This window comes from Grammomys surdaster, unplaced genomic scaffold, assembly GCF_004785775.1.
Source record: "Grammomys surdaster isolate TR1022 unplaced genomic scaffold, NIH_TR_1.0 146, whole genome shotgun sequence".
In the NCBI taxonomy this organism is placed as follows: Eukaryota; Metazoa; Chordata; class Mammalia; order Rodentia; family Muridae; genus Grammomys; species Grammomys surdaster.
This window is the reverse complement of record NW_021604604.1, coordinates 8781187-8807387: the sequence shown is the minus strand read 5'-3', so window position 1 is coordinate 8807387 and position 26201 is coordinate 8781187. Positions and strand designations below refer to the sequence as shown.

The following is a 26201-nucleotide window of genomic DNA, read 5'->3' as shown; positions in this document are numbered from 1 at the left end:
AGACCCAGGAATGGGGTTTATCTCGATCAATCACTGTCCAAAGGTGCTGTAAGGAAACCCCCAAACATCTTAAGCTACTGCCAAGGCACTGCACAAGTTTGTGGGAAGGCCCTGTGGCTGAAGATAAGACCTACATGTCTTATGGAACACAGAAGTCGAGCTGGTGCCTAATTGAGTCTTTACCCATACTGGTTCATGTTCCTGGTCCTGAGATGAACTCTGCACACTACAAGAGGAGAAGGGTAACTCAGCTACAAACTCTTTGATATACAATAACAGCCTGTTTGCAAGACACATTGGTGCAATCGTGGCACAAATGTCATGGGATTAACCAACCACTTTCTGGTTGGATTTAAGGGCCATACCATGAGATGGAACCCATGCCTGAGACTGCTAACAGGGTCATAAATTTTAGATTGCATAGGTCATAGGCCTAGGAGAAAACAAAATACTGTATTTTCCTGCTAAAGGAATGACTCATGACTTTCTGCTATGCTAATAGATCAGTTTCTCTCTCAGGATCATTGGAAAAACTTCACCTTGCAGCATATGGGGACTAACAGAAGGCCTGCAAGTAGATAATGTGCAGAGACAGAGAGTTTTGCAACACTCAGAGCTAAATGAGATATATTCATGTACCCTCCTTTTACAATTTGCATATACTTGGCCCAGGGAATGGCACTATTAGAAGGTGTGGCCTTCTATTGTATTGTACTAAATCAAGTCCAATAAGGATCTTTGAGATTTTAGAAAAGGCTGTATACAGCTCTTGACTGTGTATAACCCTCAAAGAAGAAGGTTGCCTTTACATAGACAAGACAAGGAGGGTTAAAGAGAGCATGAAATAGGTAGTGAAGGCCCTAAGAAAAATCAGAGAGAGAAAGAGACAGAAGAAGAGATGGTACAAGAATTGGTTTGCAGCCTCTCCAAGGTTGTCAACCCTATTTGCTTCCATCTTGGGACCATTATTTGGGTTCTTTTTGCTTTTTTCTGCTGGTCCCTGGCCCTCAAATAGGCGGACTAACTTTGTGATACAACAGATAAATAATTTGGTAGCAAAACCTACTCAGATACATTATCATAAGTTAGCTATGGAGGACCACAAGACTCAAGATGAAGTTGTTAATTTATACAGGGTGTTTCCAAAACCCATCTCCACCCAACCTAAAAGGGGGGACTTCTGACCCTAGACCAAGCAGAGAGGGGCCACCTGACAGGCGATCTGAATTCTTGCTAAGGCTGCGAGGCTAAGCACTGCAAGGGAATATAAATAAAAGATAAAAATATCTCTCTGGGTTCCCTGAGGGACAAGCCTGACTGCATAGGGGTTGATGTCAAAAGTATCCCCTCTCCAGGAAAAAGACATCGGGATGGGTATGGCACTCATGCCTCACTGGAAAAAGACAGGGGGACTGAGCCATTACAAGGTCCCCTTCAAATACTGGAGGTCAGGCCTCTATCCCCACCTTCGCAAGTTTAGAATTGCCACAGCCCTTCTATGCTTAGAGAAGGGAGGAGATGTCAGGGGCAGCCCTGCTTACACACTGTAGGCCTAAAATCAGCCATAGGCCTAAAATCAGCAATAGGCCTGTCATACATGTATACTAACACCAAGTCTTGGGTCTCAGTGGAGAAACATTGAAACAGATGGCTATAAGCTAATGTCAACAGGCAGCTTTTGTGGAAATTTATAAGCCTGAGTAGTCACAGACCTTGTAAGTAGGTAGCCTTGGCAGACAATACCAACTTAGATAAGGACAAGTGAGTCATAGGCAGAGTCATAGTGAATTGTCCCCTGAACCTTCACCCAGCCAATACCCGGTTCTGAAGATATCTGTATTCCCCCTGAACACCCACACTCCAGTGTCATTCCCTTCCCCACATCTTGCCTTTCTGTGTTTATAACCCCTGTGTGAATTAATTACAATTTGAGAAAAAAATTTTAAAAAAAGTAAAAAAAAAAGAAGGTGTGGCCTTGTTGGAGTAGATCTGTCACTGTGGGTGTGGGCTTTAAGACCCTCATCCTAGCTGTCTGGAAGTCAGTATTCTGCTAGCAGCCTTCAGATGAAGATATAGAACTCTCAGTGCCTCCTGCACCATGCCTGCCTGGATACTGCCATGCTTCCTGCCTTGATGATTATAGACTAAACCTCTGAACCTGTAAGCCAGCCCCAATTAAATGTTGTCTTATAAGAGTTGCCTTGGTCACGGTGTATATTCACAGCCGTCAAACCCTAACTAAGACACCTCCCCTCAGGGCTCAGAGAACTATGTGGAAGAGGAGGTAGAATGATTAGAAGAGCCAGAAGGGATAGATGACACTAAGGAAACAGTGTCTTCTAGACACAACAGAGCTGATACACACAGGAACTCAGTCTGTGTAAGTATGCACAGGGCCTGCACAGCTTCAAGTCAAAAAGGGGCCCAGTGCTGAGAGGGGAAGGTGGACATGGGTTCCTACCACTAACCCAGAAGCTATCTGTAACTGATATTCACTTGGGAAAGGAAAAATTAATTTTTTTCTAATGGATTCTCATTGGGTATACTAATCACACTTAAGAGTAGGCCCATGTCCAGCAGTAGACAGGCAACACAAAACAAGGCAATGTTATTTTTGTAGACACTTTTGTCTCATATTATTTCCATCCCCCTCCCCCCATTTCTTTTTTGGTCTTATTGGTATTTTGCTTATATATTAAGATTTCTAAACTTGTGTTCTTATGGATTCTGTGTGTTTCTTTTTTCTTGTGTTTTCCCTTGTTTTTTTTTTAAATTCTCTTTTGTTTACTTGTTTGCCTTTTTGCTTTCAAGACAGAGGAAGAGAGGAGAGAGAGAGAGACAGAGAGAGAGAGAGAGCGAGAGAGAAAGACAGAGACAGACAGAGAGACAGAGAGAGAGAGAGAGACAGAGGAAAAAGAATAGTGTTGGGTAGGTAGGGAGGTGAGAAGGATACAGGAAAAATCAAAGGAGAGGAAAGCATGATCAGAATATATTATATGATCAATTCTGTCAATAAAAAGGAAAAAACTAAACTATTATGTAGTCAGAGAGTAGGTTGGTAATTAATGCAAATACATGTGGACAAAGGTCCAGGGGTGTAAGAGGGAGGCATGTGGGCCCTAGGAGGAAAGAAAGGAACCCTGGGAGTTGATAGAACTATCTGGCTTAGTGAGCTGTTCTAGGACTATAACATCAAACTGTATATTTTGAAAATGTAGTTTATTGTAGGCCATATGTTCTACAATGGAGATGTTAAAAAAAAATTGTAACTACCCCAGTATGACAAAAGGTAAAATTGCAATTTGAACCCAGACCATCAGCTTGAATTCCTGAAGGTCCACATGGCGGATAAACTCTACTGGTCTCCTGAGGTTGAAAACTTGTCCAGGGTGGAACCTGTTCATTAGAAAGGGTCTGATGCCACCTCTCCCCAGGCTCATACATAAGTAGCATCTAGAAAGTTCAAAACTAGTATTTCTTTTGTGGGTATTCAGATGTCCTATGGCTCAGAATAATTTCTTTTTGCAGCTGGGCATGTGGTGTATACTTATAATCCCAAGACCTAGAAAGCGGAGGCAGGAGGATCATGACTTCAAGGCCTACTTTGGTTATATGACAGCATTCTGCTTTTAAATAACAGTGCCTTTTCAGGATCCCCAGGCACCGTGGAAAGTATACACCTCCAGGACCTGCAAAGGCTCACTGGCCAGAAACAGGCTAAAAGTGGCTGGAGGCCCAACAGTTTAGTGCAGCTGCTGCATCTCTCATAGGGCAGGCAGCCACACTATTAAACCACATGCAGCCTCAAGAGGAGGAATTCCCCCTTAATTCTAGCTGGAATTCCTACCTCTCTTCTTAACTTTGCTTCAGCTTCCTGCTCTCGTTCCTCTCTCCCTCACGCACATAACTAAAATGGATTCATGTTTTAGGAGAAATATAAAATGCCATCTCCACCCACCCACTGCAACACTTAATTAACAATGAAAATTTAATTAGGAGGAGTCTTGTAGTAACAGAGACAATTATTCCAATTTGTAAGAACATTGAACATGGAAATCAGGAGTTGTATATTGATGGTATTTTTCCACATGGAAATAGGCCAAGTACTTTAAAAGCATGTCACACTTCATGTGCCCGATTCAACAGGTCAGGCTGTGTCACGGTGGGTGTGGCTTGGAATGTGGAACATTATCTACTTCTGGATGGTGTTCTCAATAAGGATCAGGTGGCCCCAGTTTCTGAAGACTCAACAGTGGCTGGGGGAATTCCATATTCCTTCCCTCATCTCTGTTTTCAGATTTAGAGCATAGGATCTGGGTTATTTCCCTGCTGTGTGATACATTTCAATTTGTGTTGTGTCGTCTAGCTGATGAGTCTCAAACCATGTGCTTCAGTTGGTGGCACTATTTTAGGTCACCAGTCAATGCTTTAAAGGTAGGGCCCTGCCAGAAAAAATATTGGGAGGGATAAATAACTCCAAAAACCTTTTGAAAAAAGTCACATGGAAACCTACCTAGTACTACAGAAACTCCTACATTAAAATGGAGTTAGCCTAGAATGGGATGACAATGCCCACAGTGGACACCATAGGCTATGAAATTTAAGGCCTGATGGCAGGAATTGCCTACCTCTTTTTAGAGGGCTAGTCCCATAGGCCTCCATACATTACATTACATGCCAATGCCAATGCCAATGCAGCTGATGAACCTGAGAGAAACACCTTACTGATGAAAACACCATGTACTTGAGTCACAGGACATGGAGATATCAAACTCGTACTGATGTAGAAGCTTCATCCCTAATGGCTAGTCTTTATAGTGTTGGAAGGTACTAGGTACATTACCAAAGGAGAAAATAATGATCAGTTCTGTGAATTCTGTTAGCTACAAGAATGTGTGATCTGGAGAGGCATGCCCACTTGTGCAATAGAGGCACACACATCATGAAGTAACCAGGCACTTTCTTCTTCACAAGATGAAAACCAGACCTGCTATCACTTTCAGGTTAAGAACCTATGGTAGATAGGATAAAGGCCTCAAAGGAGAACCTAATACTGTTATTCTGCCATTTGAACATAATATTAAACTGACTCTTAAGGACTTACCATTATGTCCATTGATTAATGGCACCTTTAACTCTTATTACAGGAGCTTCTATTTGCAGTAGATGTTAAGTAAGACCCATAACTGGGCAAGTTGCAGATAGTAAAAGGCTGTGGAATGCTTAACACTACATGGGATATCTGTATTGTATCCCCCCTTCTCTCTTGTGGAAGATGAATCAGAAGGACTGTAATAGCCAGAGACAGTGGATGAATATAAGGAAACAGTGTATTCTAGAACATGGTAGCTACACATAGGAATGCACAGTGAGTGTGGTAGCATGCATAGCCCTGTGTACGTTCATGCCAGAGAGGTGGACACTAAGAGCCAGCCACTAAAAAGCTATTGGCAATTGCTAGCTAGCAGTGCAGAGAGATGTGGGCAGTGAGTTTTCTTTAAGAGTGCTGACCTTGGTAAGCTGAGCATGCTCTAGTGGAATGCCACTATTCATGTAAATACATAAGCTGATGTACTGTGCACGGTTTTCTCTAAGTTGGGGAAGGACCAATAAATTATGATAATGTAGAAGAGACAGAAAAAAAAAAGAGACTTAGACAAACAATCAGTGTGCCATAATTATGAATGGACAATCCTCCAGACATATGACAACTTTTCTACTTTGTCCCTCAAACCTCTGGCAGAGCCCATTCCACCCTGCCCTATCCACGAGGCTCATTTGAGAAACATACCTTTGGGCTCTAGTTTTTGCATTCTAATACTATTTTCCACTTTAAGGAAAGAGAGACTTTATTAAAGAATCAATTCTTTGCTAGGGCAAGAAAGTTAAAGCCTAGACTATAGCTAATAAGAAAAAAGGCCAGAAAGAGACCACAGCGGAATGGTGTGAAGGTTCTTCGGGTGTATTTGCCATGTATAAGTCAATCTACTGTAAGGTGAACTGTAGAAGGCCAGGAGTCCACAATAAAATTCAAAAGTGGAGTCAAATGTGCTACAAAACAGCTGGGCCCTGCCTGAAGTGAAGGTAGCCCGGTCAGTGAACTGCTTACTGTACAATCATGAGGATTTGAACCCTATCACTAGCATCCATATAAACATCCAGGCATGCTAGAAAACACTCATAATTCCAGTTCTGGGAAGGTGGAGACAGGGGCATCCCTACTGTTTGATGGCCAACTGGTTAGAATCAGTGAGCCCCTTGGTCCTCTTCAAATCCTACTGAGAGGCGCCACAGCAAAAAATAAAGTAGACAGCACCCGGGTGGGTCAAAACCTGAAGAGTTCTACTGGGCTCTGTAATCAAGCACACTGGTATATCCATATGCACTCAAACACACACACACACACACACACACACACACACACACACTCTAAATGAACAAATAAAAAGGTCATATCTTAATGAGCATGTTGACTACAATGAATGTACATATACCCACGGGCCAGACTGTACAGCTGCATAGAGTGTAGCTGGTCAGAACACTGGACTGTACCTACTGTATCAAAACAACTCACATAAAAGCACGTTAAATCAGAATCAAGGTGAATTATGGAGAGATGGACTTGGGGACTAAAGAAGGAGCAGGGAGATCTTATTGGAGACCCCATAGCACACTTATTTTCAAATACAGCAGAGATCATATGGCTCTGCAGTACCGTGAGCTGGTTCAGAAGCTGATGAGCCAAGTGATCATGTTCCCGCCCCCCCATTTAATCTCCATGCATTGATTCCTATGAAGAGATGTACTAGATGTTTAGCCACTGTGACCAAATAGCTAAGACAACATTAAAGGAGAAAATAACTTGTTTTGGATCAGTTTCAGGTTCCCATCTGTCACTCATTTGCTCCATTGCTATGGGTTTGATTTGAGGCATCGCCGTGACAGAAATCTATGGTCAAGGAGGTTCTCACCACCTGACAGTCAAAAAGCAGCAAAGAGATAGAAGAGAGGAGACCAGCACCAGACATAGCACCAACGACACGCCCCAAGTGACTAAATTTCTCTAGCTAAGCCCCAACTATGGATGTTCTACCACCTCCCAGTGACATCAAATTAGAAATATATCAGATAAAGCCACTCGTTAGATCAGGTTCCTCAGGATCTAGTCATGGCTCCCAATCCAATAGCTGGCTCTTAAGATATGAGCCTTGCTGAGGGGCAACCTCATATAAAACCATACCAGACTGAACATATTCCTTACTCCTAGATATTACCCTAAGGCAGGATGAACAAATGTTCATTTGGGAAAGGTGCTTTGGGGTCTTTGCATTCTGGTACTAGTTGACACTTCAAGGGAAAAGAACCCTAGGAGAAGAGGTCTTTAAGCAGACAGGCTGAGTTCAATGGCGGGCTCTATCATGAGCCTAGTCTGTTGGCTGTCTGTTTTTCCTATGACTGTTTCACAGCTGCAAGCTGAGATGAATGGGGACAAATCTGAGCCATGCCTTTGTGGGAGATGAAGCCACAGATACAGATCCCTCAGAGTGCACAACCTTGTGGAGGTCAACGAATGCCCCCTCTCTGTTTTGAGTGCAATTGGAACTAATCCTGTCACCCATTAATCTGTTTAGATATTAACAAAAAAAAAAAAACTGGGGGCGGGGGTAGGTACACCCATAACACCAGCTCTGAACTTTCTTAGAAAACCTTGTCCAAGGTTCTTAGTATCTGAACTACTGTGAAACCGAAGTCACCCAGAGACTTGCTCATCTGGTGGGCTTTAAGGAACAGTTTCCACCATTTAGAATTATGTCATTTCTAATCATATTTCTGTATGCTAAAGATAGGGTATAGTTTTCTTCATGACTAATAATTCTCTGTTGCAGTGTCTTGTTAATTAAAGTTAGAAGGAAAAAAAGAAAACAAAAACTTCTCTTCAGAAAACTTAAAAAAAAATAGACTTCCAAGACTTTTAAGTATTACCAAACAAAACTTTTACTGACAAAATTTACATTCCTCTGGAACTATCTAGCATTTGGTACGAAAATAAATTTGCTAGTTGCAAGACACATGCTATTAAAAGATCAGCACTCAGGCAGCTTTTATCAAGCACACACAAGAACAGATTTAAAATGCTCATCATCTCACATAAACAGTCTGAAACACACATGTCATCTTAGCCTACAGCCCCCAAAACTGAAGGAGAGAAGAGAAACAGTCCTCCTCGTGTATGGGGAGAGGACTCGCACCTCCAAGCTGCATCCTGCACTCCCACCCATTGTGGTCTTTAAATGACAGAAAATGTTCCTTCTGAGTCTAAACTTAAAAGAAGATGAAGAGACCCCTCCCCACTTAATACATTAACTATTTTTGTGTTGTTCTTCATCTAGAGATTATTACCTTATGTGTACCTCAAAAATATTTTACTCACTGACACACACATCCACATACTTCATAGCCCTGGGGAATTCTTTCTCCACCGGTAGACAACCAAAAGGTTGGTAAGTTACAAGTCAGATTTACACAGAAGAAGGTCTCACTCAAGTACTACCATTTGCTATTGGCAGCTTTTTTACTTACAAGGTAAGAATGGTACTTGAAAAAAGTAGAGCATTATAACAACAAGAAACATCTGGAAAGACCTAATCTACTTCATACTACATAGTGAGAAGACATTTCAGTGTTTCAAGTATTATTTAGTGTCTCTCTGAAAAGACAAACAAATAACAACAAAGTACTATATGATTTAGTCCTCTCTAGACCTCAGAATGGTAGTATTATCTCGAAGACATCAGGGTACCTGTCAGATAGTCCTATGCATGGGATGGTTCATTTATATACTAAGTCACTGAGAACATACAACATATGAAGCAACATAATCAAGAAGTCATGAGTATCATTTTTAGAATGATTTCTGGTTCTTAAGTGAAAAGTGTGTGTGTATGTGTATTTACACATATGTCCACATGTAATTGTGCACCTATACATGTATATTACCTACAAAATATGCCTTATTATTCATAGAAATAAACAGCAATGAATAGTACATACAACATGTAAGATGTCTGGCCCCTGGCAAACACTTATATAATGGTAGCAATAATTACAACTCCCTTGAAGATTGCTACCAAGAAAAGGAAAGATCCTGAAGAAACATTAAAAGGCCCTCAGAGAAGACAGGTAGAACTAACTCTAGGGAAGCATGATTTAAGCTGAGATGGAAGAACTGAGAATTCCATAGACAAAGATAAAAAGAAAGAACACTCTGAGCAGAGAACTTGGCTTCTATGAAGATCTGTTCTAGAAATTAGGTATCTATGATGAAATATCTTACAGCCCTGTCATTCTAGATCCAGTCCCAGTGACTCTACATAAAAGCTTTCTCATGCCATCTGGGCCCAACTGCCAGGGTCTTTTTGTCCTGAGGTCACGAGGTATAGAGACACTGAAGACATGGGTGGAGATAAGAGAGGAAGCCTCTTCCAAGTAGTTCATCCCATACCACAGAGCCAAATCTTAAATTAAATCTTCAAAAGAATACCAAAATCCAGTAAACCTAAGTTAACTTCCATTATTCAGAAGGAACACATTAAATATGTCCACATTACTCCTTCCTTCCTGTCCGTTTGCAAAGACTCCAGTTTAGCCATCATGCCCAAAGGTCCGACAGCTCAGTAATTCTATGATGAAATTCAGAAGAAGGTACAAATCGTATGTCTCTGTACAACACTGGAAATGTTGCTTCCTATCTCCTGCTTAGAGCATCCTGACTTTCATTGTTAAGCCAGTATCCTTCTGGAGAAAAACAGAAATGTTGCACCCAAGGAGCTAACAATTGTCCTTCTGACTGCGTGTGTGAAATTATGAGTAAGTTCTCAGATATTGGTTGTAAATATCACACACAACTGACAAAAAAGCGGAGCCTTAAATGATCCTTTACATGCCTCTGTCTCTACCCTATTAAGACACTCGTTGTTTCTTTGATTTATCTGATAATAAATTTTTGATGACTGGTAAGTCTCATAAAACCGCTCTGCTGCTGACTGCACTGATTAATAAGTCTGACGAATCGGAAGTGTCAAGAATTCATGTGTAAGAATAAGTTACTGCCAAATATATATTAGATATTCCATAAAGTATAGAATAAAAAGGTTGATCTGGTAATTTTATCTTGTATTCATTTTCCTGTAACAATTTATATTCGAGGTCATCATTGTCTTCCTTTGCTTAAAAAAAAAAATCAATAAAGCAAATCCGGATTGGGGGTTGAAAGCAAGTATTAAACTATGTTTAAAAAATAATGAATTGGTATAACAATAAACCATGTTTCCTAGAATAATAAAAAACTCAGAAATAGTTGCTGGCATGACCCTAAAATAAGATATAGTTAGAAACTACCTCATTGAAATTGAAATGCTTGATGAAATCATTTATTAATGTAAAACAGAGATAGAAGCCACTTTGACTGTGTGTGTATGTATGTGTGTGTGTGCATGCACATGTGTGCACTTGAATTTGTTCATGGGGTACAGGTATGGGGGAAGTACATGTGTACATATGCATATGAGCATGTAGAAGTCAGAGGTCAACTTTGTTTACCATTTCTTGGGTGTTGTTTGAGTGTTTTGGGGACACAGTCTCTCAATGCCCTGGAAGTTACCAATTACACTAGGCTGGCTATCTAGCAAGCTCCAGGGATCATAACAAGTCAAGTTGTCACGTCAAGTCATGTCATGTCAAGTCTCAAGTCAAGCCTCGTCATGTCAACTCTCAAGTCAAGTCAAGTCACTTTATCAAGCTTTTTGTTCTTTTTCATATGGGTCCTGGAGCTCAAAATAAGTGTCATCAAGCATTTTAGAAACTGACTGGTTTGACTGACCCTTGAAGCTATCTTAGACCAACAATTCTAAGAACCAAAATGTACTGTAATTATTCTACTTATAATTCATGCATTGTATCCTCACTTTAAAAGTAAGGCTATCATTAAATAAACATATAAATAAACATGAATCACTACCCTGAGTCTTTCTTCCTTTTTAGGTTTTCAGGGTTTCACAGTAGACTCACTGTGTCTTTATGGCATCATAATGTAGAGTAGGAAAATCGGTCCTCTATCTTTGAATGTCTGTGCTAGGAAAGAGAAGTAATTTAATAACAAGAGAAGAGAACGTTATAGTGATCATGGTCTTGGCCATTCTTCCAGAGATCTCATGAGTCAAATGGGGAGCAATGATTTTAAAAACTATGGGTGCTCCAGTTAGGAGTACTGGGACTTCAAGCTGAGAAAGTCCTTGCCTCTGAACTTAGGGGAAAGAATCCAGTAAGTGCCACCACAATACCTGCCCCAGCTGGGACCCCCATGGAGCCCACCTGACCCAGGACCTATCCTCCCTGCTGGAGACACATCCTCCTTTTAGTCTGCAACTGCAACTGGGGCAGATCGGATGCTCCTGCCCTCTCGAACACACCACAGCCTAACTGTCTTCCAAGAGTTCTGCCTTAACCAGGGAGACAGGCGGCCTCCCTAACCAGAGAGAGCACTGCCTGCCCCACAGGAGGCCTGCTCGAGTCCATGTCACAGACCTCTACCTGCCTACAAGGAGGGACAGGCTCCAGTCAGAGACAACCAGGCCAGTTAACACCAGAGATAACCAAATGGCAAGAGATAAGCTCAAGAATATAAGCAAGAGAAGGCTATTTAATTTGGCAACATCAGAATCCAGTTCTCCCACCACAGCAAACCCTGGATATGCTAACACATCTGAAAAGCAAGATTCTGACCTAAAATTCCATCTCATGAAGATGATACAGGCCTTTAAGGAGGACATAAATACAGGAGAACATACGCAAACAGGTAGAAGCCCTTAAAGAAATACAGGAAAACACAATCAAAAGGGTGAAGGAATTGAATAAAACTGACTAAGACCTAAAAATGGAAATAGAAAGAATACAGAAATCACAAATGGAGGTAACTCTGGAGATGGAAAACCTAGGAAAGAGATCAAGAGTTTTACAGATGCAAGTATCACCAACAGAATAAATGAGATAGAAGAGAGAATCTCAGGCATAGAAGATACCATAGAAGATATTGATACAAACAGTCAAAGAAAATACAAAGTGCAAAAAAACTCCTAACCCAAAACATCCTAGAGATTCAGGACACGATGAAAAGACCAAATCTAAGAATAATAGGGGTAAAAGAAAGTGAAGATTCCCAATTCAAAGGGCCAGGAAACATCTTCAATAAAATCATAGATGCAAACTTTGCTAACCTAAAGAAAGAGATAGACATAAATGTACAAGAATCCTACAGAACATCAAATAGATTGGACTTGAAAATAAAATCCTCCCATCACATAATAGTCAGAACATTAAATGCCCAGAACAAAGAAAGAGTATTACAAGTAGTAAGGAAAAAAGGCCAAGTAACATAAAAAGGCAGACCTATTAAAATTATACCAGACTTCTCAACAGAGATTCTAGAAGGCAGAAGATGGAGACCCTAAGAGAACAGAAATGTTAGCCCACGCTACAATACCCAGCAAAGCTCTCAAATGCCATAGATGGAGAAACCAAAATATTTTAGGACAAAACCAAATTTAAGCAATCTCTTTTTATTAATCCAGCCCTAGAGAGGAAAACTCCAACATAAAGAGGATAACTACAATCAAGAAAACACAACAAATTAATCATCTCACCACAAATCCAAAAGAAGAGAATTACACAAACATAACACCATCTACAAAAACAAAAATAGCAGGAACCAACAATCATGGGTCTTTAATATCCCTCAACATCAATGAACTCAATCCCCCCCACCTCCATACAAAGACATAAGCTAACAGATATGTAAACAGGACCCAGCATTTTGTGCATACAAGAAACACATATAAGTGACAAAGACAGATACTATCTCAGAGTAAAAGGCTGAAAAAAGGTTATCCAAGCAAATGTTGCCAAGAAACAAGCTGGAGTTGCTATTCTAATATCCAATAAAATAAACTTTCAACCAAAAGTTATCAAACAAGATGGCGAAGGACACTTCTTATACATCAAAGGAAAACTTCATCAAGAGGTAGTGTCAATTTTGAACATCTATGCCCCAAATACAAGAGAACCCACATTCCTAAATGAAACTTTACTAAACCTCAAAACACACATTGATCCTTACACAATAACAGCGGGAGACTGCAACACCCCACTCTCACAATGGACAGGTCATTAAAACAGAAACTAAACAGAGACACAGTGAAACAAACAGAAGTTATTAACCAAGTGGATTTAGCAAATATATACAGACGATTTCACCCTAAAACAAAAGAATATACCTTCTTCTTGGCACCTCATGGTACCCTCTCTAAAACTGACCATATAAGAGAACACAAAGAAAGACTCAACAGATACAAGAAGATTGAAATAATCCCATGTATTCTGAACTAAGAATCATCTTCAAAAACAACAAAAACAACAGAAAGGGCACTTGGACATAGAAATTGAACAACTTTCTGCTCAATGATAACTTGGTCAAGGAAGAAATAAAGAAAGAAATTAAAGACTTACTAGAGTTCAATAAAAATGAAGGCGTAACATAGCCAAACTTATCGGACAGAATGAAAACAGTGCTGCGAGAAAAATTCATAGCAATAAGTGCCTTCATAAAGAAATTAGAGAGATCCTGCATTAGCAACTTAGCAGTACATCTGAAAGCTCTAGAAGAAAAAGAAGCAAACACACCCAAGAGGAGTAAACAGCAGAAAATAATCCAACTCAGGGCTGAAATCAACCAATTAGAAACAAAGAGAATAAAACAAAGAATCAACTAAACTAAAAGCTGGTTCTTTGAGAAAATCAACAAGATAGGTAAACTCTTACCCTAGCTAACCAGAGGGCACAAAGTATCCAAATTAACAAAATTAGAAATGAAAAGGGAGCCATAACAACAGATACTGAGGAAATTAAAAAAAATATCAGATCCTACTACAAGAGCCTATACTCAACAAAACTGGAAAATCTAGATGAAATGGGTGATTTTCTAGACAGATACCATGTACCAAAGTTAAATTAGGACCAGGCAAACTTTCTAAACAGTCCTATAACCTCTAAGGAAATAGAAGCAGTCATTAAAAGTCTCCCAACCAAAAAAAAAAAAAAGCAAGTTCAGGGCCTGTTGCTTTTAGTGCAGACTTCTATATCAGACCTCCAAAGAAGACCCAATATCAATACTCTTCAAACTATTCCAGAAAATAGAAACAGAAGGAACACTACCTAATTCATTCTATAAAGCCATAGTTACTCTGATACTTAAACCACACAGAGACCTAACAAAGAAAGAGAGCTTCAGACCAATTTCACTTATGAGTATCAATACAAAAATACTCAATAAAGTTCTGACAAGCCTAATCAAAGGACACATGAAGATGATCATTCATCATGATCAAGTAGGCTTCATTCCAGGGATGCTGGGATGGCTCAATATATAGGAATCTATCTAATCCACTATACAAACAAACTTAAAAATGTCACATGATCATCTCTTTAGATGTTGAAAAAGCCTTTGACAAAATATAACACCCTTCATGTAAAAAGTCTTGGAGAGATCAGGAATCCCAAATTTATATAGCGTGACCGTATTAGAACACAGTGTTGTTAATAGGAGAAATCATGATCATTAGAATGAGTCTTACCCCAGCAGGACTAGTGTTCTTATTTAAAATAAAAAGCAAATTCGGTCGCAGAGACAAAGTGTACAGTGGCAACAAAAGGTGATAAGAGACAGGGAAAAGACAGTAATCCATATGCCAGGGTGAGAGGAAGGACACACCCACACAGCAGGGGAAGAGCAGAATCCACATATCAGGGCAACAGGCTGAAAGAGACCCTTGTTCCTTGTCTTCAGAAGAAAGAAATCTCACTCATACCTGACCTGCCTGGAACTTCTGGCTTCCAGTATGGTGGACTTAGTAAGCCAATGCCAATAATTAAGGTAAAATTATCAGGGCAGAAATTTCTATGACAACACAAAATAATAATATTTTTAAAAAGCTATTTAAATTGCCATGCAAATTAAGCAAAGCCACCAGTGGTAACTGATTTAGTCAGCAAACAAATACTATCTAATTTGACAGAGACTGAAGCATACGCTTGCATCTTGAAGATTTTAAAGATAATAGGATTATTTCAATACGGATACAGGCTTCACGTACAACCACCATGAAGTTAGATGGCAACAGGAAGAGTAGGAAGCAATCTTCTCTGCCACAAACACTTTCAATACCATGACTCTTAACATCACATATGAAACAACAGACAAACACAACAGAAGAAAGCAGAAACCATTCTCTCTCTGATGCTAGATGAGTAGATTACAACCCTGACAAAAAGCCTGTGGACATAACTTACGTTTATGAGTTTGATTTAAAATTGATTGAAACTCCTTTTATAACATAATTAATTCCAATCCAAAATACCTGGCAATAAGGACAATCCATTCACTGTCCAAAATACCAGTAATAAATAAATAACACCCCCAACAGTGTCCAAGCAGAATATGAGATTGGGGCTCAGTAAAAAGCAGGCATGTAATAAAAAAAAAAGATACAACTATATAGAGAATAGAAACCACAGGCAGTTTCGTTTGATTGTAAAAGTGCCACTTTTTAATTTATCTGTCAAATTAAAAAAAAAAAGCAAATTCAAGCAATAATTCATAGCGGTTGGGTGGAAAGCAGCAAGCATTGAGTGGGGAGATAGGGAGGCTGTGGAAGATGATCAATATAGAGCACTGCCTCTCTGTCACTGAAGGGGTCAGTACCTTATAGGTCAATTGGACCATGTCAAGTGATTAGTAACTAATTACAGAAATCAGAGCAGTTACTCTTGTACAGGAAGTCATCTGATGTGATTCCTTTGTGGGATACAGATAGTCTAGCTAGCATTTATCTTCCTTTTGTCAAGTGTAAGAAACTATATATATAGTCTTCTAATGTTAAATTAATATCATAGTGTGTCATACCACGTATCACAGGCTATACACATGTTCAGTATAAGTCTGGAGGTCAACATTCAAGGGAGAGGAGAGAGAAGAAGGTAGAGGAGGAACAGTGAAGCCAAAGAAGAGGAAAGAAGAGAAAGAGAAGGAAGAAGGAGGGGGGAGAAAAGGAAGAGAAGGGAGAAGATGAGCAAGGAGAGGAAGAGCAGGAGGAACAGGAAGGGGAAAGAGAGGAATGGGATGGGAGACACAGGGAGAGGGTCAGGAAGGAGAAAGGAAACCTGATGTGGATGGAGAAAAGACTGCCCTCCCACTTTAGAATGTTAAGTAAATGCATTTGTGGGCAAAGTTCAAAATAAACATTTCTTCTTCCACTTATAGAGCAGTTGTGTGCCCCCACTTTAGTCTTCTAGTGGTTAATAAGGAATTCTTAATGACAAGTACAGGAGTCACGGAGAAACCAGCAAGCTAAATACCAGAGTTGTTAACCTTGGTACCACCACATCCCTGCAGAATCAATCTTGGGAGAACATGTTCTCAAGGCTTGGCCACACTAGAAGAACTGAAGAAGTAGTGAAACGATCAATGTGGCCATCAGAAGGAACCATCTTCAAAGTCTGGTCTTTCATCTTAAGCATGTCGAGATGGAAACGAGTCCAAAACATACTGTTAGCAAACAGCACCTGTGTATTGCTGCCACCTCAAATACCAGCAAGGTTCTAAAGCCTGGGTTTGAAGAGTGGGAAGGTTCACTTCTGAAGTGTAGAAGGTGGAGGATATCAAGTGGAACCCACAGAGTATCAGGGCATGAGAAATTTCAAATGGAAAACACTTTTCTTTACTAAAACTGAATCATTTTTCACAAGGCTATAGAAAAAAAATCTTAATAAACATGTTTAAAAGAAAAGCCTGTTTATAGGATAAGTTGTGAACATGCCCAAAGAAAGAATATTAGTTCCATGAGATATTTAGTAGTTCTATCTAAGACACAAATAAAGAAAGAAAAAAAAATCCTTCAAATGCAAAGTGTAATAAGTGATCTATCTAAAACATAAAGTCAATTCTCAGGAGAGAAAAATACTACATATTCTTCCTTTGACAGTCCATCCTTTTCCTGTTACCCTTGAGGGAAAAGTACTAATTTACTACACAAATATCAACTATGACCAGATAGAGAAAGAGTTGAGCAACTAAATCAAGGGTTGACAGCCAATGTTATACCAACATTCTTGAACTGTGTGTTCATGGTCCATTTGGTCCATGGGGGGAAAAAAAAGAAAGCTATATGAAATTTTGTGACTTAAAGCTGTCACCTTAGAACAAAACCAATCCAATCAAGCTCTATGAGAAGGACATTTATTAAGAGCTATATAGGATCATCACTCAGGAAAATAAATTCAAAAAATTGTTTTTAAAAATATTTATTTATATTTATTTACTCAATGGGTCCGTGTGTTTGACTTTGGGTCCACATGTACAAGAGCTTGCAGAGACAAAATCAGACCATATAACCCCATGGACCTGGAGTTACACCCAGTCTCTTAGAAGCCATCCTGAAGGTTCTGGGACCCGAATCTGCTGAGTCATCATGCCAGTTGTGCAAGCAATTTTCAAAATTTCCTTGATAGTTTTACAACAAGGAGGCAATTAAAATTCAAAAAGGATGGTAATGACATCATGCTTTCATGATTTCAAATAAGTGACTCCTTGTTCTTAAAACCTATATCATCATGATTCTTAAGTCTTGGCGGTTTCACTATACTTCATTTGATTTTTTGTTTTTGTTTTTTGTTTGTTTTTTTTTGTTAGGTTTTTTTTCTGGTAGTGATAAACTATTGTGCTTTTTATTTATTCATGAGAGAACCAGGATGATATGACATACAAGGGGACAATATTAGGTTGGGAACACCAAATGAGAAGAAAAAATGGAGGGCTTTCTTAGAGGCTGGCAACCAAAGGTCCAGAGCAGATCTGCAGCTTAGATTCATCTCTCAGTCACTGTGACCCAATGCATAAGAAAATCAACTTCAGAAAGAGGGAAGACTTATTTCGGTTCTCAGTTTCAAAAGGATAAGTCCACAGTCCTTGGCCCCACCATTGCGGGCAGAACATCACAGTGGACAGAACATAGCAGATCAGCGTTGCTCACTTACACGGAAAGTGGAAATGCTCCTTCTTACAGTGTCCCAAATCCATACTGAACACTGAGTTCTGAGTTGCAGAAAAGGATTTTGTGCACAGTATTACATCACTTGTTAGTGAGGGATTATGGTTAGGTGCTTTCGGAAAGCACATTCTTTAGTAAGAAGAGGCATGGGTGCAGTTGAAGGCTCTGGGCAGTTTGGGGGAAGAGGTCTCGTGTGCAGAAAAGGTCAGCAAGGTTTAAAAATGTCTCAAAGGTCAGTGTGTATGGAAGGGAGCATTTGCAGTCTCATTCAAAAAGTCAGCTGTGGCTTGTCTGAGGTCTGATAGACAATGGCCTCCCAACTCCACCTAAGGGTCCTGAAAGGTGCTATGCCTTTGATTTTGTAACAGTTGTTGTCCCTTGACAAGGTGAAGAGATGTAATACAATCCGACCCCAGATATACTTTTTGTGGCTTTTCCTTTTCTATTCCATACTTTGTAGTAACCCTTGTTCAAGGTAACATGTTTGTAGGCAACCTGGATAGAAGTGTCAAAGGCTTGAACATCATTGTCTATTACAAACAAAATGGAATAATAAACTTATTAAAATTAAAAGGAAACCAGCCATATTAAGTATAAATGACTAGGAGTAGAATAAATAGATTAGATTAAATACAATCTCTACGTCAAAGCTGTAAGGGGAAAATGGTCCTCCATGTTCACGCCTATAGTTCAGACATATTGTTTTCATGTGGCTTAATTTGAATTATTTTCAGACAGAATAATATCAAAAAAGAAAGGTCTGTAGTGTTCTGCATATTGATTACCAGTATGCAATACTTGCTAAAGGACCAAAGGGTCGTGGATGGTTCAACTCTCTTTTCATTTTCTTCTGAAGATATTTATAAAACCATCTGCTAGCTCTGTGTATCCATTTACATTTCCCCAGAAAAACCTAAAAGAGTTATAGAGTTCATTAGATGTGACTCTCTGCTACACATGGCTCTCTTAGAGTGAAGAGGCCCACAGATAGAGTACCAGATGCATTGGTGACTTAAAGAACTTCTAGGTGGCTAACTCAGCAGCTATTAGATGGGGTAGTTGATTAATAAAGCCCATTTATGTCCATTATAGCCTGGGATAGGTTTGCCTACAGTGCAGAAAGAAAGGTAACTTTGTTTTAATTCTACCTGTAGATAAAATAACCAGTCCTCATAAATCAAACAAGATAACTGGTTTTGCTAGATTCTTAGTGAAGAGAAATAAATGCTTGCCCTTTTCTTATAATTGCCCACCAGTCCTCAAGCACCGTGTCCATTAACTCATGAGAATGGAGAATCCCCTGAGAGGAGTATGTTTTCTCCCAGGAGAAAAACAAGCCACAAGGTAGAAGAATGAGGAAGAAGCCCCTTTTGTGTCCTGCCAGGTTGGAAATGGGGATGCAGACTTGCCAAGCTCCACAAATTACACCCTTCATGGGGGACATCTGTGTTCCAAAAGCCCCTCTTTCAACTAACACATTTTCAGCCCAGCATCTGTCAAATGTCTTCTTTTGTTAACTTGTTGACAAGAGTGAACCTGTCAGCTTTTAAAATGGCTCCCGTCGCTACGTACACACCTGGTTGAAAATGTGGGAAGCGTGAGTTACTCCCTTTCACAGGGGATCTTCTCAAGGGCTGAGGCTTCAACCTGGCTGCTCTTGCAGCAGGGACCAAAAAAAAACTGTACCAAGCAGTGTCGAGTCCATCAAAATTATACAGAAATAAAAGAACTCACATAAAAACAAATAGGTGGATGGGTACCATCCCCCAAGGAGGTCAAAGGTGATGTGTGACTCAACAAAACAATGAAGATGCTCTGGGTTTTAAATATAATTCCTAACTCCAGACTCAGCCACTTATTTTACATTAGCAATGGAATGAGACATCCTGGGCAGTGTGATGACAAAAGTCAATATGTTCCCCTTGAGGAGAAATGACAGGTGAACACAGAGCAATCTCCATCTGAGAAATGGCTACGACCCAATGAGTACCCAGAGTGTATGCTTCAGAACATCTCTGAAGAGCCATACGTCAGGGCTCGAGAGACAGGTCAGTGGGATGGTTCTCTGGGTAGAGGTGCTTGCTTGTACAACTGGAATTCAGTTCCTAAAGTCTACGGTAGGAGAGGACTCATTCCTTAGAGTTGCCCTCTGACATTTACACGAGTGTTATGAACACACACATACACACACACACACACACACACCAAATTACCAAATTAACTGAAAAAAACAAATCCAAATCAACGTCCTAGCTGCTGATATTTATTGCCCTTTTTCCTGCCTCACTAAGCTCTTCTCTGAATCAAATGAAAGCATCTCCAAGTACCTGGATTTCACTTTTTCCCAAGCACCAAATTCCCTGTTGATTTCAAGAACGCACGTTTCCTCTCATAGTCCATCAGAGCCAACACATCAGATGACCCATCCTCTCTGTTCTCACTGCCCTATTTGCACACCATCTTGAGGAGGTACTTAAAATGCCAAGGTCACTGGAGAAGTTTTCCAAGGACCAGCATAAAACCAACTTTCTGGAATGTCTCCTAATTCCTTTTTCCTTTCACCTAGGTAAAAGATATTTTGGAGACAGATGGGATGGGGATAGCAAGAGGGAGAAGAAGAGGAAGATGGAGATGGAGAGGGGGAGGTGGAGAGGGAGAGGGGGAGGGGGAGGAGAATGGAGGAGGTTTATCAAACTTCAAATTATGCTTTCATATGTGCACACATATCTTTAATAGAAAGCCATATATTTATATGTACACATATGTAATCACCTAAGTATTTTTAAATGAAGAAGACATATGCAGACCAAGTGAATAAAGACAAAGAAGTAGTTATCAGATATTCTAAGGAGGGCTGGGGAGAAATCATGGTTGGTAAAGCACTTGCTGGCAAACATGAGGGCCTGATGTAGATTCCCAGCACCCACACAGAAGAGTAGGGGGTTGTGGCTTATACTTGTACTCTCAGCCCTGGGAAGGCAGAGACAGGTGAGTCCCAGGCCAATAAAGACCAATCTCAGTGGATAGCATTCTTGAAGAATGACACCCACCACTGGCCTCTAGCCTGCATGTACTTGTATACATACTTACATACAAACATACACATGCACACACATGGACACATACCCCCCCCCAACACACACACACACACACACACACACACACACACACTCACAAAAGAAACTATAATGCTTTAGGTTCAAGAACCTAAAACTCAAGCACTGCACAGAAAAGTTGCCTTTACAAAAATGATGTGTGCCATGAATATGTTGCAGACCTATGTGGTCACATCTAAAACCTGAAAAAGTCGTTTTGGATTTTTATGATAATCAAGTGTGTACTAATATGAATGCCACTGGTCCACAGATGGAGGTACACTACAAGATGTTATAGCTGCTTAAGGCATTACAAGAGTGAAGTCTGCCCGCTCTGCCTATGCCCCCAGGGTCAGCTCTCCAGCTTTGCCTAGGCGAGGAACTGGGCCAGCTCTCCCATATGTCACAGCCATCTACTCGTGCTGGAGCCCATGAAGGGGCCAGTCCTGTGGAAACAAAGCTGCAGGATCTCCATGATGCAGGGCAACAGCAGGTTATTCAAGAGTCGTCCTGGTGAGGATCCAGTATTGATAGTTTAGTGGAAGCCAGAGGCCTAAAGCCAGAACAAATGACTCAATGCAATGAACATTTGCAAGTGCAGCTGTTTCGGCAAAAGGGGACACTATGTGACACACCATGGCACACCACAGCTTCCACAGGAAGAAGTGTTTTCTGCTGCTGTTTACTTGTTTTTATTCCCCCCCCCCTCTTGATTGTTTTGTGGGGAAGGTTGGAAGGGTGGAGGGCTGATATGGAGGGATGGGGAGATAAGTAGAATTGAGGTTCATGATGTGAAATTCACAAGGAATCAATAAAAATGTGTTTTTTAAGGATATTACTACCAAGGATGAGGAGATAGTTCCATAGGTAAAATGCCTGCCATACATACATAAGGGCTTGAGTTCAGATCCTCCAAACCCAAATAAAATCAGATGCAGACACAGCAGGACTCACTAGTGTTCCACTGGTGACATGGGGGATATAAGCAGAAGTTCTGAAAGCTGGCAGGTCAGGTGTCTGGCATACATACTATTAAAATCCCATCTTAAACACAGTGGAAAGCAAGGGCTGACAGCCAAGGCCATCCTCTGACACCTACCTGCACACTGTGGCACACATGCACTGTCCCGCAAAACATAGGCACACACAGGCACATGCATGCACACAAACACACAGGTACACACATGCAGACACACACACATACACATACAAATATACATATGTAGTATATGTTACTGATTAAAATTGCTGTGCATTCGTGTTCAAAGAACTCCCAAAGAACTCACCAATATATCTCTTCTCCATCCAGAATCCTAACTGTGGCTTAAATCAATTGGATCTATTTATAAGAGGCATAATGCTGATTAATTGCCTGATAATGACTGTGAGGTACCACAAACCTTAGGAACTCACAAATTAATCTTTATAAATGAAGTTCAAGTTAGTAGCACAATGAATTCTAACCTTCCGTAAATTATAAATTAATTTAGAGTAAATAAAAAATTGTTAATCAGAATAATAAGCAATATTTCCTCTATGCCTAGATTAAAAGAGGCTGGTCTGGGTACAGTTCTGTACATTACCACATATATAAAGGCCCCATATCTTTGCATTTGCTAACAGCCGTTATCAGCTGTGAGCTAGAATTAAAAAAAAAAAACAAACCCACAAAACACATGATGGTAATAATTACCCAGAAGAACAAAATAGTCTGTTAAATTTCAATTATATTTTCACACATTTTCACTAACTAAACAACTTCTAAGTCTGAGCTATATTTGCATTTTTGAAAAGCTTGAATCTATAATGCTACACATACATACCCATTCAGTCCACACACAACAACCTACCAGACCCATATGTTATGCTGAGGGCTGCTATTTTGTCAATTTCTATGTAAATTCTTTCTATGTAAACTCCCAATGCTTCAGAGTATGTAGTTTTCTATTTAGCATAGTCTTCTCTACAGCACCCCTGATGGAGGACTTCGGATTGACAGTTGGCCATTAGCAGAGAAACAGCTTCTGTCTTGTCACAAGATCCAGACCCACTGGCCCAGTACAGAATTGCTCTGAGTTGGGAGTGAGGTGGGGGTGGGCTTAGGGGTGGGGGTAGGAGTGCAGCTCTTTCTGATTGATACTCAGGAAGAAAGCAAGAGAGTCTAGAGGGAGCACGTCCTTTATTGATAGTCTAGCTCTGCTCTAGTAGTCCGGATGCTAAATTGGAGATGAAAATAGAAGTAGATTAAAGTACAACTGGATTTTCCTCAAGTCTCTCTTCAGATGTTTAAAATTAAAACTGCCTTTGCCTTCTGCATTAGGAATCAGGTCAGCATGGCAATAAAGGAACATCTTAGGGACTAGGAGCTAGGGTAAGATGGAGAAATGACAGAAGACAGAACAATAGCAGGTGGGCGGTGGGAGAAGCCCTGAGAACCCCGAAACACAGAGAGAGGGAGAAGTGGGAATAACTAGGTATTGTTGAGAAGGGTCCCCATGGTGCCTCTTTATCTAAGGGAGGAACTTAAGAAATGGTGCAACCATGTCCTAAAGCTGGCTAGTTCTTCCTTCTGTCCCTTCGTGTCTGTCCGTTTTTCCAGGGGAGCTCATTATCCCATTAAAGTAAAACCTTCTAAGTAACAGAATATGCTGTTGTCCTGGTTGGTACTCTCTACAGATTTACCAGATAAATGACTTAACACGTTTTTTCCTGACACTTGTAATTCTCCTTCACAGAACAATAGAAAATGCACAGATCTTACTGTGTCTGGTGAAATTCCTGGAATACCACGGATATTTAATCAATTTAATACCTTAAAATTTCTCTAAGCAGACTTGGCAAAAATGTCCTTTTACATGTCAAATAAAAATATTGTACAAATATCAGAGACAATTACCACCTGTAGTTTTCAATAAAACATTTAGAAATGCTTACATGCTCGCTGCTAACAACAGGAAAAAAAAATCACAAGACGCTTTTTAACAAAAACATTTAAATATTTCTAAATTATTTTAAAAACCAGTCTGATGTTTTAGAAAATCAGAGTTTACTCACTACTTGTATGTTTCTGAACGGATATATTCAAAAACATGGGAGACACCAAGCTGGAACTGGTCAGCAATTGGGGTAACCCAGGGGTTGTTCTCTGCTTTGAAGACCTGCTTCTGACCGGTTAGATCCAAGTTGCCTGAAAAGATCAAGAGGAGCAAAAGGAAGTTGAAGGTTCTACCATCCAATAAGAGAATGGGGAAATCTTTATATACTTTATAAGTCATTTTTATTTGATTTTTTTAAAGTGCTTACCCCAAGTCATTACTAGTATACTAGGCAATGTTGATGATGATACAATGTTGATGGTGATTCAAGAAATGGATACCAAATGAGGGAGGAAGATAGGACGGAAAGAAAAAGGGAAGGGAGAGAGGGAAGGAAGGAGGTGGGGAGAGGAGAGAAGGAAGGACAGGAGAGGAAATAGAGGAAAGTATTCTGTCAACCTGATAAAGCACCTTTTCCAGTGTAGCATGCTTTACTCTAGATATCGGCTACAGAGATTAAAAGTCTTGTTCAAGACTGAAAGAGGGACTAGAAAGATGGTCCAGCCATTACGACAGAGCACTGCTGCTGAGAGGGACCAAGTTTAGTCTCAATAAGCACATAAACTGGCTCACAATCAGCTGCAACTCCAGTTCCAGGGCAATTCAACACCTCTGCCTTCTAAGGGTACCTTGAACTCACACTGAGCACATACCCACCCATGGCCATATCCAGCCAAGCACATGCCCACCCATGGCCATATCCAGCCAAGCACATGCCCACCCATGGACATATCCAGCCAAGCACATACCCACCCATGGCCATATCCAGCCAAGCACATGCCCACCCATGGACATAATTAAAAAGCTCCTAACGATGTCAAGATATGTTCTTTCCTTGTGAGTGGATCTAAGGCAATTCAGGTCAACAGAACTTTCTTCATCAAGCACAAAACCTGAGTGAAGCAACAGGGGCACATTACCCTAGTAGTGTTACTGTGGACCACTCAAGCATGATGAACACATCGGAAATCAGTCCTAAGTGAGTCTCATAAACACAGTGACGACAGAGGCTAACATTCAGGTGAAATGGCTTACAAATTGCCTTCGAAAAATACTTCCTCATTTAATTTTCTAGCACTCCCTAGGGTCACTTCATAGGTGAAGAAATGGAAATTTGGGTGAATGAACTAATATGCCTCAATTACAGAAAATGTTAGCCAGGAACCTTGAACCTGGCACCAAACCTTGGTTTCTTTCTGTGGACAAAGCAATTCAGCTGTGTGTCCATTTAGGTCAATAATGCTGTCAATAAGGCATTGAAGCCAGTAAACTCCCTCTCTCCTGAGTACGACCTATTCATGACCAGACAGTTCCCTCTGCCCCAACTTTTGGTATGCTGGAAAATGGAACGGGACACAGGAAGGAGGTGCCTCAAGTACGGCAATCTATGGTTGCCAGGCATGATCAAGACAGGACACTACCACAGCAGGAAACGATATAGCTTCACCTGGAGAGTCCCCACAGGCCTTTCCAGAAAGTTCTACTATGCAACTCCAGTTTCAGTCTTGTGGTCTACAGCACAGGGCTGTTTGAACAGAGACACACAGCATTTACCCTTCTCAAAACACTTCAAAGTGACACGGTTGTCCTGTTCTGTCTGACACATGAGTGGCATTCTGTCAGATCTGGTGGTCAGGACAATGAACGTATACTCTGAGATACAAGTAGATCACAATACAAATCATTTTCTAGTTGATCTGAGAGCTGGGTAAATTTTTTTCCTTTTCATGATGTGTACTGTATGCACGGATTGTCTGTGTGTGTGCGTGTGTGTGTTGTACATGCATATGTGCATGCATGTGTGCAGACCAGAGGCAAAAGTCTGGAATCTTCCTCACTCTCCACATTACTTTCTA

General features: G+C 40.4%; 1 protein-coding gene across 2 annotated transcripts in view; it reads right to left on the bottom strand.

Moving 5' to 3' along the window:
• Positions 1-26201, bottom strand: part of Rsu1 (Ras suppressor protein 1) — a 175703-nt gene that overhangs the window by 62372 nt on the left and 87130 nt on the right. Inside the window, exon 8 of one of the 2 annotated variants that reach the window (XM_028764887.1) lies at positions 24305-24437. The exons of the other annotated variant lie outside the window; for it this stretch is intronic. Within the exon in view, the coding sequence (XP_028620720.1) occupies positions 24305-24437 (133 nt within the window). The remainder of the gene's footprint in view (positions 1-24304; positions 24438-26201) is intronic. 2 annotated transcript variants of the gene reach the window in all.